The 12773-nt window shown below is 41.8% G+C and overlaps 1 protein-coding gene across 2 annotated transcripts in view; it reads left to right on the top strand.

Moving 5' to 3' along the window:
• The window catches only part of LOC119902924 (protein unc-13 homolog A-like), a 33695-nt gene that overhangs the window by 17162 nt on the left and 3760 nt on the right, over positions 1 to 12773 (top strand). Inside the window, exons 18-40 of one of the 2 annotated variants that reach the window (XM_038719323.1) lie at positions 42 to 183; positions 421 to 590; positions 765 to 880; positions 1850 to 2013; positions 2231 to 2384; positions 2643 to 2711; positions 2980 to 3069; positions 3432 to 3566; positions 3698 to 3825; positions 5964 to 6049; positions 6233 to 6359; positions 6456 to 6552; positions 7679 to 7822; positions 7925 to 8002; positions 8561 to 8638; positions 8723 to 8811; positions 8913 to 9056; positions 9481 to 9604; positions 10260 to 10316; positions 10417 to 10497; positions 11192 to 11339; positions 11816 to 11872; positions 12660 to 12746. In XM_038719323.1, the coding sequence (XP_038575251.1) occupies positions 42 to 183; positions 421 to 590; positions 765 to 880; positions 1850 to 2013; positions 2231 to 2384; positions 2643 to 2711; positions 2980 to 3069; positions 3432 to 3566; positions 3698 to 3825; positions 5964 to 6049; positions 6233 to 6359; positions 6456 to 6552; positions 7679 to 7822; positions 7925 to 8002; positions 8561 to 8638; positions 8723 to 8811; positions 8913 to 9056; positions 9481 to 9604; positions 10260 to 10316; positions 10417 to 10497; positions 11192 to 11339; positions 11816 to 11872; positions 12660 to 12746 (2565 nt within the window). Of the gene's footprint in view, positions 1 to 41; positions 184 to 420; positions 591 to 764; positions 881 to 1849; positions 2014 to 2230; positions 2385 to 2642; positions 2712 to 2979; positions 3070 to 3431; positions 3567 to 3697; positions 3826 to 5963; positions 6050 to 6232; positions 6360 to 6455; positions 6553 to 7678; positions 7823 to 7924; positions 8003 to 8560; positions 8812 to 8912; positions 9057 to 9480; positions 9605 to 10259; positions 10317 to 10416; positions 10498 to 11191; positions 11340 to 11815; positions 11873 to 12659; positions 12747 to 12773 lie in introns of both variants that reach the window. The other variant, XM_038719322.1, reaches the window with a different exon arrangement.

Genomic DNA, 12773 nt, shown 5'->3' with positions numbered 1-12773 from the left:
ACTTTGTTTAATTGCCTCTATGCCTCTTGTCTCTGCCTCAGTGGTATGTGCTCAGGGCCTGCAGGCTAAAGACAAAACAGGCTCCAGTGACCCTTATGTGACTGTTCAAGTAGGGAAGACCAAGAAGAGAACCAAGACCATCTACGGCAACCTTAACCCCGTCTGGGAAGAAAACTTCCACTTGTGAGTACAGTGGAAAGCTTTTCTGTCAGTCACTTTATGTCACTATAATGGATGATGTAGTGCTCAATTTAGGGTGATATCTCTAAAAATCTAAACACGTATTTAAGACACCCCAGTGTTTATGTTTTTGGAACCCCAGCAAACTATGCAGTACTTAGAAATGAGCCTCTTTTTTTCACAGATTGTTCCTCTGCATCACAGTTGTTTGCCCACAATTTCTGTCTCCATCTCATCCAGTGAATGCCACAACTCGTCTGACCGCATCAAGGTGCGCGTGTGGGACGAGGATGACGACATCAAGTCGCGTGTGAAACAACGGTTCAAACGCGAGAGTGATGACTTCCTGGGTCAAACCATCATCGAAGTCCGGACTCTGAGCGGGGAGATGGACGTTTGGTACAACCTGGGTGAGTTTTCAAGATAAGAGAGAAGGCAGTGGAGAATTAGAGACGGATGAGAGGAGCAGGAAGTCGCACAGAGATAACAGAACAAGAAACAGATAATTGAAGTGCTTGTCTCTTGTAGATAGAACAGATTTCAGCCAACTAAGGAGGCATGTATATCTTACTTTCATTTGGCAGACAAGAGAACTGATAAGTCTGCTGTGTCAGGAGCCATCCGGATGCACATAAGTGTGGAGATCAAAGGAGAGGAGACGGTTGCTCCCTACCATGTCCAGTACACCTGTCTACATGAGGTCAGTCTGCACGGACATCTGGGGGAAATCTTCCAAACATTGTTGTGATTATTTGCACTTGAAATAAAACATTAAATGTAGAACAACCTGCTATTCAGAGTTCATTGCTTCCAGTCAATTCACTTCTAGGTTTCATATAAACACAATCAATAAAATAAAATTCTCTCTTTCTGCTCATTCCCTGTGAAATTTGCCTTCTTTTCCAAAAAGAAGGTTTGTCATAACAGTTAAACAGTTGAAATCATTAATAATTGCCTGGAATTATTGAGCCATTTTCGCCCATATAGGGACATATTGACTTCCTCGGTATGGGAAAGGCATGAATACAGTGTCACATATGAAGTCCTTTACACCATTTCCCAGTTTTATATATAATCCTGTTACACTACAGGAAGATGAAGTGGATGAATCCCTATCCTGAATTTTGTGAAACACTGGGAAACAGTTTTGGCAATCAGCTGTGGGTTAAAATCAGGCATATTTTTAGTTTGATATTGTTTTACAACGTTTTAGCGAATGTTTGTAGTGTGGTTTTACATGTCTTAACATTCAAATTTCTATCAGCTTTAACTAGTGCAAAACTGAAGACTTTTTTGATGTGGATGTGTGTTTTAGAATAGATAAACAGTCTTCCTTTCACACATAAGGGGTTGCACAGTCAAACACATGATATGTAGCTTTGTGGCACCTAAAGGTCTTTTACATGATGCAGTTTAAGGCTTCTGGTTTTCTAAGCTTTAATATTTACAGAAGATCTAAGGCCTCTTAAATTGATCTGTAGGGCCTCACTTTTTTATCTGGCTCAGTAGATGTGTTTGTTTTCTTACAATCTGTAAATGAAATCCTTAAAGTGTTTCAAGCTAATACTAACTACTGTTGCAATTACTGCTACTACTACTACTACAAATAATAATAATAAAAATGGCCTGAGACACAAAAACGTCAGACCTGTCCTTTGTCTTTGCTCAGCATCTGTTCCAGTACACCACTGAGGAGCAGAATGGCGGCGTAGTAAAGATCCCAGATGCCAAAGGGGACGATGCCTGGAAGGTGTATTTTGAGGAGACGGCTCAGGAGATTGTGGACGAGTTTGCCATGAGATACGGAGTAGAATCCATCTACCAGGCTATGACGTCAGTCTCTCAACCATTATTCTGAATGTTTAACTTTGAAAGCTAAATAGGAAAGATCAAATCCTGCGTTAAAAGCATTGTTTTTTTCCCACCACAATGGCTTTAGCTTTTTGACATGCACAGTTAGATGACTAAATATAGTTTATAATTTCTTCCAATACGTGGGTATCAGGAGCAAGTAAATGCACTAAATGTTCTTCTTTCTTCCACCCCACAGCCACTTTGCTTGCTTGTCATCTAAGTACATGTGCCCAGGAGTGCCAGCTGTGATGAGCACCCTGCTTGCCAACATCAACGCTTACTACGCCCACACCACCCAGTCCTCCAACAATGTTTCTGCCTCAGACAGATTTGCTGCATCAAACTTTGGCGTGAGTTTTGTAATATTTCCCTTCTTCGTATGTGTGACTACAAAACGCCTGAAAAATGCTATACTTCAGAAAATCGCTTGGTGACTAGCTCTTCGTCCCTCTGGGGCTGTAGATGTGGCCCTGCCTACTTCTCCAAATATCCAAACAGCTGAGCCCCGTCAGATCTGGCCTTGGGGTTTGTGTAGTCAAATGGTAACAAATAATATGTCCGCTGTGGTGTGTTTCTGAGTGGTTTGTTCTGGTCTTTTTATTGTTTAGAAGGAGAGGTTTGTCAAACTGCTGGATCAGCTGCACAACTCCCTGAGGATCGACCTGTCCATGTACCGGGTACTGACTGCTTCTCTTCATCATAACAGATGCAAAACATTTAGATGTTATTTACTGCCACACTCACTCAATTGCTGTCTGTTAACAATCTGTTGTGGTCAACATTTGTTTGTGTCATATCTGTGTGTATATGTATGGGAACCCTATTTTCTGTTTTGGGACTGAGATGAAAAATATGTTTTGTCTTCACATGGTCACTGACAATATTTATTTCCTTTAATCTTACTACCTGAAGAGACACTTAGTGTTTTTGTGAATGTGCTTCCAGAATAACTTCCCTGCCAGCAGTCCTGAAAGACTACAAGACCTCAAGTCCACAGTTGATCTCTTGACTAGTATCACATTCTTCAGGATGAAGGTAAGGATGAATGAAAGATAGATCTTTTATTTTTCACATTAACACAAACATGGTACAAATTTCCAGTACTTTCTAGAAAGCAGCCTGAGGCATAAACTGAGACTCAGCTTAGCATTAGCATATACAAACAGAAGCTATTGTCATGAAACTGTGTGTGTGTGTGTGTGTGTGTGTGTGTGTGTGTGTGTGTGTGTGTGTGTGTGTGTGTACGGGTGTTAATCTATGTTGGGGCAATTTGATGCAGCTCAGTGAATTTATGGTTAAATTCATGCTGAGATAACCTCCTGGCGAGAGTGTGTGTGTGTCTGACAGCTCTGAGGTGAATTGGATTCAACTATATGTTGTCGAACGTTTGTGTTCAGGTCCAGGAGCTGCAGAGTCCCCCCAGGGCGAGCCAGGTGGTGAAGGACTGCGTAAAAGCCTGTCTCAACTCCACCTACGAGTACATTTTCAACAACTGCCATGACCTCTATAACAGGGAATATCAGACAGACCCTGTAAGCTTGTGTGTGTGTGTGTGTGTGTGTGTGTGTGTGTGTGTGTGTGTGTGTGTGTGTGTGTGTGTTTGCAGATGAAGCCAGGGTGCAGCTGTTAAGATCTGAATCCATAACCTCTTTTCTGTCTCCAGTCAAAGGCTGTCCCTCCGGATGAGCAGGGTCCCAGCATCAAAAACCTGGACTTCTGGTCCAAACTCATCACCCTCATTGTCTCTATCATAGAGGAGGACAAAAATTCCTACACGCCTTGCCTCAATCAGTGAGTCTCTGCTCATAACATTGGTCTAATTTCTCAAATTTAGCATGCACAGACAGTGTTGGCAATTTAAGAGGCTTTATGAGGTAACAGCTGCATGTGATTTGCTTAAAGAAAAAAAGTCAAAGTAAAGCAAAACAGTATGAAGAAGGGAGTGTCAGAGCATTTAGAGAACAGGCCAAACAGCCAAATAAAATGCCTTTGTTTCTTTTCAAGCCTAAAGGTGTGTCCTGTCCATTCTGAAATGGAAATAAAGAAGATGTACTTATAATATCTAAGAATAACAAAATTGTAAAAACTTTTTAAAACTGTCAATTTAAAACTTATGATATATGAAATACAGGTGCTGGTCATATAATTAGAATATCATCAAAAAGTTGATTTATTTCAGTAATTCCATTCAAAAAGTGAAACTTGTATAATGTATACATTCATTCCACACAGACTGATATATTTCAAGTGTTCATTCCTTTTAATTTTGATGATTATAACTGACAATTAATGAAAACCCCAAAATCAGTATCTCAGAAAATTATAATATTGTGAAAAGGTTCAATACTGAAGACACCTGGTGCCACACTCATCGGATAATCAGATTATTAACTCAAAACACCTGCAAAGGCCTTTAAATGGTCTCTCAGTCTAGTTCTGTAGGCTACACAATCATGGGGAAGACTGCTGACTTGACAGCTGTCCAAAAGACGACCATTGACACCTTGCACAAGGAGGGCAAGACACAAAAGGTCATTGCTAAAGAGGCTGGCTGTTCACAGAGCTCTGTGTCCAAGCACATTAATAGAGAGGCGAAAGGAAGGAAAAGATGTGGTAGAAAAAAGTGCACAAGCAATAGGGATAACCGCACCCTGGAGAGGATTGTGAAACAAAACCCATTCAAAAATGTGGGGGAGATTCACAAAGAGTGGACTGCAGCTGGAGTCAGTGCTTCAAGAACCACCATGCACAGACGTATGCAAGACATGGGTTTCAGCTGTCGCATTCCTTGTGTCAAGCCACTCTTGAACAAGACACAGCGTCAGAAGCGTCTCGCCTGGGCTAAAGACAAAAAGGACTAGACTGCTGCTGAGTGGTCCAAAGTTATGTTCTCTGATGAAAGTAAACTTTGCATTTCCTTTGGAAATCAAGGTCCCAGAGTCTGGAGGAAGAGAGGAGAGGCACAGAATCCACGTTGCTTGAAGTCCAGTGTAAAGTTTCCACAGTCAGTGATGGTTTGGGGTGCCATGTCATCTGCTGGTGTTGGTCCACTGTGTTTTCTGAGGTCCAAGGTCAACGCAGCCATCTACCAGGAAGTTTTAGAGCACTTCATGCTTCCTGCTGCTGACCAACTTTATGGAGATGCAGATTTCATTTTCCAACAGGACTTGGCACCTGCACACAGTGCCAAAGCTACCAGTACCTGGTTTAAGGACCATGGTATCCCTGTTCTTAATTTCCCAGCAAACTGGCCTGACCTTAACCCTATAGAAAATCTATGGGGTATTGTAAAGAGGAAGATGCGATACGCCAGACCCAACAATGCAGAAGAGCTGAAGGCCACTATCAGAGCAACCTGGGCTCTCATAACACCTGAGCAGTGCCACAGACTGATCGACTCCATGCCACGCCGCATTGCTGCAGTAATTCAGGCAAAAGGAGCCCCAACTAAGTATTGAGGGCTGTACATGCTCATACTTTTCATGTTCGTACTTTTCAGTTGGCCAACATTTCTAAAAATCCTTCTTTTGTATATTATATATTATAATATTATATTATAATTTTCAGAGATACTGAATTTGGGATTTTCATTAGTTGTCAGTTTTAATCATCACAATTAAATGAAATAAACATTTGAAATATGTCAGTCTGTGTGTAATGAATGAATATAATATCCAAGTTTCACTTTTTGAATGGAATTACTGAAATAAATCAACTTTTTGATGATATTCTAATTATATGACCAGCACCTGTGTATATACTGATAATTAATACTTCTCTGGTGCGTTTTTTTTTTGTGGCAGCTAAAAAAATATACAGAGCAAACACTGATGGGAGTTGCATAAAAATAAGCCTGGGTTATTTTGTTAAATAATAGAGTACCATTACTGGATAGAGCTGGATTTAAGCCTGAGTACTGCCTCTTATAGGTTTCCCCAGGAACTGAATGTGGGCAAGATCAGCGCGGAGGTCATGTGGAATATGTTTGCACAAGATATGAAATACGCCATGGAGGGTAGGTTTTTGTGTGTGTTGTGGGGAATGCGGGAGGTCACAGGCTTGGAAATTAGCGGGGGGGGGGGGTCATTCGTTTGTGTCAGGATTGTGTTTGTAAGAGATGTTGTTTTATGAGTAAACTACATATGGAGAAAGAGTGGTGCAGTGGGACTTTCCTCATTCTTTCTTCTTTGACATTCAGAGCATGAGAAGAACCGCCTGTGTAAAAGCGCAGATTATATGAACTTGCACTTCAAGGTGAAGTGGCTCTATAATGAGTACTGCAAGGAGCTGCCCACTTTCCAAAAGCATGTACCCGAATATCCAGCGTAAGTGTTTCATAAACAGCATCTACACTTTTCCTCCTACATTTACCACTGTGGCACAAAGACTCATGTTGTTTCTACTCGTCTCTTATTCTGCAGCTGGTTCGAACCGTTTGTCATCATGTGGTTGGATGAGAACGAAGAAGTGTCCAGAGATTTTCTACATGGAGCCCTGGAGAGGGACAAAAAAGACGGGGTAAATGCTTTCATCTGCATCCTTCTCATGTAAAATGCTTGCCTACCAGCAAAGTAACAGGTGAAATGAAACCACAGTCTGTTGTTAGCATGTCTGCAAATGCTATAAAAAAAACACCTCTAAGTCTACTCCCAACAACTCCTAGTTTTCAATCTTTAGTTTTAGATGCCCTAATTCTATTTTTAACATCTAACAGGCTCCTACCGTAGCTTCATATTTACCACACAGACATGACAGTAGTAATGATCTTCTCAAATGTCGAACTGTTCCTTTAACAAAGAAAGTGCGCTGGAAAACTTGTGAGAGAAGAGTACTGAAAAAAGGAAAGAAGCATGCGGTCATGTGAAACTAAAGTTTGACTAAAAAATCAACACTCAAATTCTGCTGAGATGGTAATAAAATACAGGATAAAAGCTTAAATCTGACCTCCTACCTGCAGCACCCCCCCTCCCCCCAAAAAAAATGTATTCATGCATTTCTCATGCAAATTCAGGCAGTTCACATCATCTCTCCTGACTCAGCATATTCCAGGCTGAGAAGAGTAGGCCGAAGGCCTCAAGGCAATCAATAATGACTCAATACCAAAGGCAAATGAAAAAGAAAGCACACAGATACTCTCAGTCTTGCTCAGACCTACATATCCACACAGAAAGAGGATCGATACAAAGCAGCTGAATATTCTCCCAGCTCATATGTCAGTAATCCTTTGGGTCCAATTACTGTCACCAGAGGCAGATTCTGCTTTTCTGTGTCAGCGAAACAGCAGTCCCCGCTCCCAGCCACATACCAAAACACTGTTCACTTCTGGGCTAATGACTGGGCTGTTAATGAGGGCCCTGCTCCCCATCATAACACCTCTGATCGCCTCCATGGCTCTCACCCAAGCGCATCCAGAGGAATCTCTTTGCAAATCATTTGATTGCAGCCACATGCAGCTGAAGGAGGGAGGTCACTATCGTTATCCCTGATGGGTAACAGCGCCGTGAACTTCTTCCACGGGTGGCCGTTGGGGGAGTCAAAGCCTTCACTTCCAATGTTAGTCGTGTTCAGATCACTGTGCTGTAGCCTCAGCACCACAGAAGTCACACTCATACTTTTTCCTCTCGTCTTTCCTCTCGTTCTCCAGTTCCAGGTCACCTCGGAGCACGCTTTGTTCTCGTGCTCAGTGGTGGATGTGTTCTCTCAGCTCAATCAGAGCTTTGAAATCATCCGCAAACTAGAGTGTCCCGACCCTCAGATCGTTGGCAACTATATGAAGAGATTCGCAAAGGTGACTTCCACCTACAAGATTGTCGTTACCTGAGTTGTCACTCTACTAAAATTCCTCACTGCAATTGTGCGCTTATTCCATTATCTTGTCATTTTCTTCTAGACCATCGGCAACGTCCTGCTGTCTTACGCTGACATCATTGCAAAGGAATTTCCAAATCATGTGAAGAAGGAGAAAGTCGTAAGTGTTGAAGATGTTTTAAAGACATTAAAGTGTATAACAGTACATAAACATAATAGAAAAGTTTGGCACAACAAGGTACCAGAAAGAAATTCGTGTCAGCTGAATAAGCAGCAGTGACTGATTTAATACTTTAATTTCAGCTCCATCACATCTTAGCTTTAAGACGGACACAGTTTGGTGTATGTGGTCAGGTTGATTCATTTCAGCACAATAAACCCTCTCTTCAGTGTAATAGTAAATGCCCAGGTTGCAGTGTTTCAATGTGAATTAGGGCTGTGTAATTAGCTGAATGTGGTGTACGCTTGGGGAAAAGTGGGCTGCACTCCCAGAGAGACCAGGAGTCCCCGGAGGAGCAGTAATTACTGAAAACTCCTGCTTCTCGTGCCCTGCATCACCAAGAGTGTTTTTGCCAAGGAAGCAATAAAAAAAGTTAAGAGGACTAACCTTGATTGATTACAATAAAACGCTGGGAGCAGACAGAGGAAAAGGAGAGAGCTGTGTGTGTGTGTGTGTGTGTGTGTGTGTGTGGTGTAATTTTTCTCTTTCTCCCCTTAGCCATGTATCATCATCAATAACATCCAGCAGCTCAGGGTTCAGTTGGAGAAGATGTTTGAGGCTATGGGAGGCAAAGATGTGAGTTTCCATACGTGCTGTTATTGTTGTGATTGTGCTGTTATGACATGGCTCCTGGATTCACCCCCTTTTGTTTTCTCCCAGCTCAATGTCGAGGCTAGCGACTTCCTGAAAGAGCTGCAGAACAAACTCAACAGTGTAATGGACGACCTCAGCCGCATCTTTGCTGTCAGGTGGGTATGTCTCTGATTCCTACGTGGAACTAAGAGATGCTGCAACCAGCTGATTTCAAACGTCTCTTTTTCATGTTGTCGTTTTTTGTTGGGTGATGCAGTTTCCAGCCCCAGATCGAGGACAACGTGAGGCAAATGGGTGACATTCTAGCCCAGGTAAAAGGTCAGACCGTCCCGGCCAATGGCAGCGTGGTTCAGGAGGCTGACAACGTCCTGCAGCCCATCATGGACTTCCTGGACAGCAAGTAAGTATGGCTTGATATCAAACATCAACACCGTTTAAGAACTCTGAAAGAGTTGGCATTGGTCAGATTCATAGTCTTGGTTACTCCTTCTTTGATCAAATATCTCTTGATCAGAAAGTTTCTTGAATAGCTGCTTTTGCTATACCAACATTCAATATTTTGTTAAATGAACAAATGGTTTGAAAAAAACAACTCAAACTAAGCAAACGGAAAAAAGTTTTGTTTTGAGACTGAAAAAGTGTCGTTCTCACACTGATATCAAAAACTTCTCACAAATTTGTTATTGTTTGCACCTTTGTGAATTAACTTGCACTCACTGAAGTTTCCATGGCCTTTACAGACACACGCACTCCATAAATAAATGTGTTTTAGTGCTGCCTTCGTGTCTTGTCAGTTGACAGATGTGGGTGTTTTTGTGTTTTAGCCTGTCGCTGTTTGCTAAGATCTGTGAGAAGACAGTCCTGAAGAGAGTGCTGAAGGAGCTGTGGAAACTAGTTATGAACACAATGGAAAAAACTATCGTGCTTCCAACGCTTACTGACCAGACGGTATGTAATTTAAAAAAGGAGACATTCACTCATTTTTTTCTTTCCCATTTTTCTTCTTCTCTGCTTCTGATTTTGAGTTTGCTTTTCCTGGCTGTGTTCCATTGTGCTTGTACATTAACCCATCTATCCTGCCGTTACCCCATCCTCTCTCCCTTCCTTCCTTTCTTAGGTTATTGTAAGTATGTTTGGGTGTGTGGGTGCAATCAGTCTCTGTAAGCATGAGAAAACACTATTTTTAACATGAGCCTTAACACCACCCTCTGTAGCCTTTCTCCTTCTGTGTGGATATCAGTGAATAAAAGCCTGATTTAAACGACAGCACGCTGCACCAGAGACAACATTACCTACCCATGAATCCCTGCAATGCTGACTGACTGTACACCAAAGCACTTAAACCTTCTTTCTCTTGCAAGATGTAACTTGTTTGTTCAGAACCTTTATTTAAAAGATTTAAGAATTAGTACATTGTAGTTTTACTCTCCCCACCCTCTCACTCACCAAACTCATTTCTTGTATCAGCAGCTGTCTGTCCTCACTAAAGCTCCTGAACTCACCTCTCACTCTGCAAATCGTCCCCAGCTACACATCTCTCAAACACCACTCTTGTCTTTCTGTCCACACTGTACCCACTCGTCTGTCCGTCTCTCCGTGACAGGGCACCCAGATGATCTTCAACGCTGCCAAGGAGTTGGGCCAGCTGTCCAAACTCAAGGTGATGAAAGTAGAAGGCAGCAACAACATACCTGACAAACGTGTATATTTTAGCAGTAACTGTGGTGTGGACTGACTCCTTTTTTCGATCCATCCTGCAGGAGCACATGGGGCGAGAGGAGGCGAAAGCTCTAACTCCTAAACAGTGTGCAGTAATAGAGCTGGCACTGGACACTATTAAGGTATTGTCTAATGTTACACAAACAAAACAGCTGGCAGGGATATTGGTGCTCTTGATTCTTACTTTGACAACAGTCTTGACTTTCAGAAGTGTCCCTTGTGTTTTCACAGTCCACTAACCTCTGCCAGGATGGAGACTGTTTAAACTAGAAAATATATTTTCACTAAAGCCACAGGAAAGTCAAATCATAAAAGCAGACAATCCACAAGAATTCAGATTGTGGAGGTGAGGAAGAGTCTGTAGCTGACAGTGGAATTTCTGTTACTGAATGCTGTGGATCTATTGGTTCAATGTAAGGGAAAGAAAGCATTTGCAGGTTTAACTATAGTCATTTGTGTACATGTTATCTTATTACATACAGTATATTTATATAAATCAAAGAATTATGAAATAATTATATAATCCAAACATGTAACTTTGAACAGCATAAACATCAATAGCATTTTAATGTTATGGTTAGTTTTAATCTGTCATACTGCTACTACAGCTATCTGTTTGTTATAAATTAGTGCAGGTTTTGAGTTACCAAAGCAGCTTCAAACCATCATGCCTATCCTCGACAGCTCCCAGAGTGACGAGGTTGTTGCACACTGCTAAACAGTTTTGTCACACTCGTACATTTTCCTCTTAGAGCTCTGTGTGTCCTGCCCTCTGTCTGTCTACAATACATGTGTCATCTCGTATCTGTTACGCAGCAATACTTCCACGCCGGTGGTGTGGGCCTGAAGAAAACGTTCTTGGAAAAGAGTCCGGACCTGCAGTCTCTGCGCTACGCCTTGTCTCTGTACACCCAGGCCACAGACAAGCTCATCAGGAAGTTTGTCCTCTCACAGAGTGCTCAGGGTACGACTTCAAACAGCAGCAACACACACACAAACACACTGTTACACAGCAGGTTCAAACAATTTCACACAAAAATGCTTTCAGTTACTCTCATGGAGCTCCACTGCTTATTCTTACTGTTACTACAGCTTATGGAATTAAATAGGATTATGAGATCAAGTAGAATAACTTGCTTACAGTGTTGGAAGAAAATGTTTAATTCATTGCTTCAGTGAATTACAGTAGCAATGCCCGCAAATGCAAAACTACTATTTACATTTACTGGTTTTAGTTATATACTGTACAACTTTAAACGCCCATGGAGGGATTTTAGATGAGCAAAAAGGGGAGCAATAAAAACTTTTAAATATCTTGCTCAAGGATGCCATATTTGTGTAGGTATTTAACCCATCAATGCTTTAATTCGCAATATTAACAATGAAACGAACACTTTCTTTGCTGTCTTCAAATGCTGACTTCTGTCTCTCTCCTCTCAGTCCACGGAGGGAAAGGGATCAGGTGCACGGCAAACGAAGACACACCGCCAGAGAAAGGTACACGTCAGCAGTGTTATGTAAAACCTGCACGTCCTCCATAGAAACCCACAGCTGCTCATACTTACACTCAGATGTCAGTGTGATCAAACTGTCATAAAGCAAAGATAATGAAGCGTTAGCCCTCGACTCGCTTTGCTTCTTCTTGTTTTTTTTGTGTTTGAACTCCTTTTTAATCAACTCAGGAAGACACAGCACAACTTATGCACTGTTTATGGTAGATGAAGCTTGTTAGATATGAAGGCAGAGAGACGGTTTTCTAAACAGCTGACCAGGTGAGAGCTCCAATGTAAAAGCTGCAGTGACTTGAGATGAAGGAGAGCGTAGGATGTGCAAGACACGATGAATAAAAGAACGAGTCGTGAAAGGAGAAAAACTTTAAGTTTCATCCCTTTTTCTTTTTCCTTCAGTATCTGTTGAGTGATAAGACCAAATTACCAGCTATTGCTGCATTTGCCATTTGCTCAGCATTAGAGCTGGCACAAAAGCTGCTTTACCCAGCCAAGTCCTGCTCATTTGATTATCACAGAGAACCTGTGTGTGTGAATTTACTATATTCATGGGGTCCAAAAAACGGGAGCCCACTATACTTGTGGGGTCAGATTGTTTTGTGCGGACCAAATTGCTGGAACTCACAAGTTTAAAGGGCTGTGTGTGTGTTTTTTTCTGCATGTTTAAATTTAGTTCACAATCTGCTGATGCATCCCCATTGTCATATATCTCAGCTGTGCTAGATTGTGGACTGCAAAAAAACACAATCCACCTCTTACTGAGTGTGTCTTTGCAGCATCTGGAGTGGATGCAGTTGGCGAGGTGGTCATGTGCGTGGACATTTTACCCCAACCTAATGGAGAGCACAAGATCAGTGTGAAAGGTAAAAAAAAAAGAAATGCAGATCAGA

This window comes from Micropterus salmoides, unplaced genomic scaffold, assembly GCF_014851395.1.
Source record: "Micropterus salmoides isolate LMB-PRFRI ecotype aquatic unplaced genomic scaffold, ASM1485139v1 Ms_hic_scaffold_14, whole genome shotgun sequence".
In the NCBI taxonomy this organism is placed as follows: Eukaryota; Metazoa; Chordata; class Actinopteri; order Centrarchiformes; family Centrarchidae; genus Micropterus; species Micropterus salmoides.
This window is presented reverse-complemented; position numbering and strand designations above follow the sequence as displayed.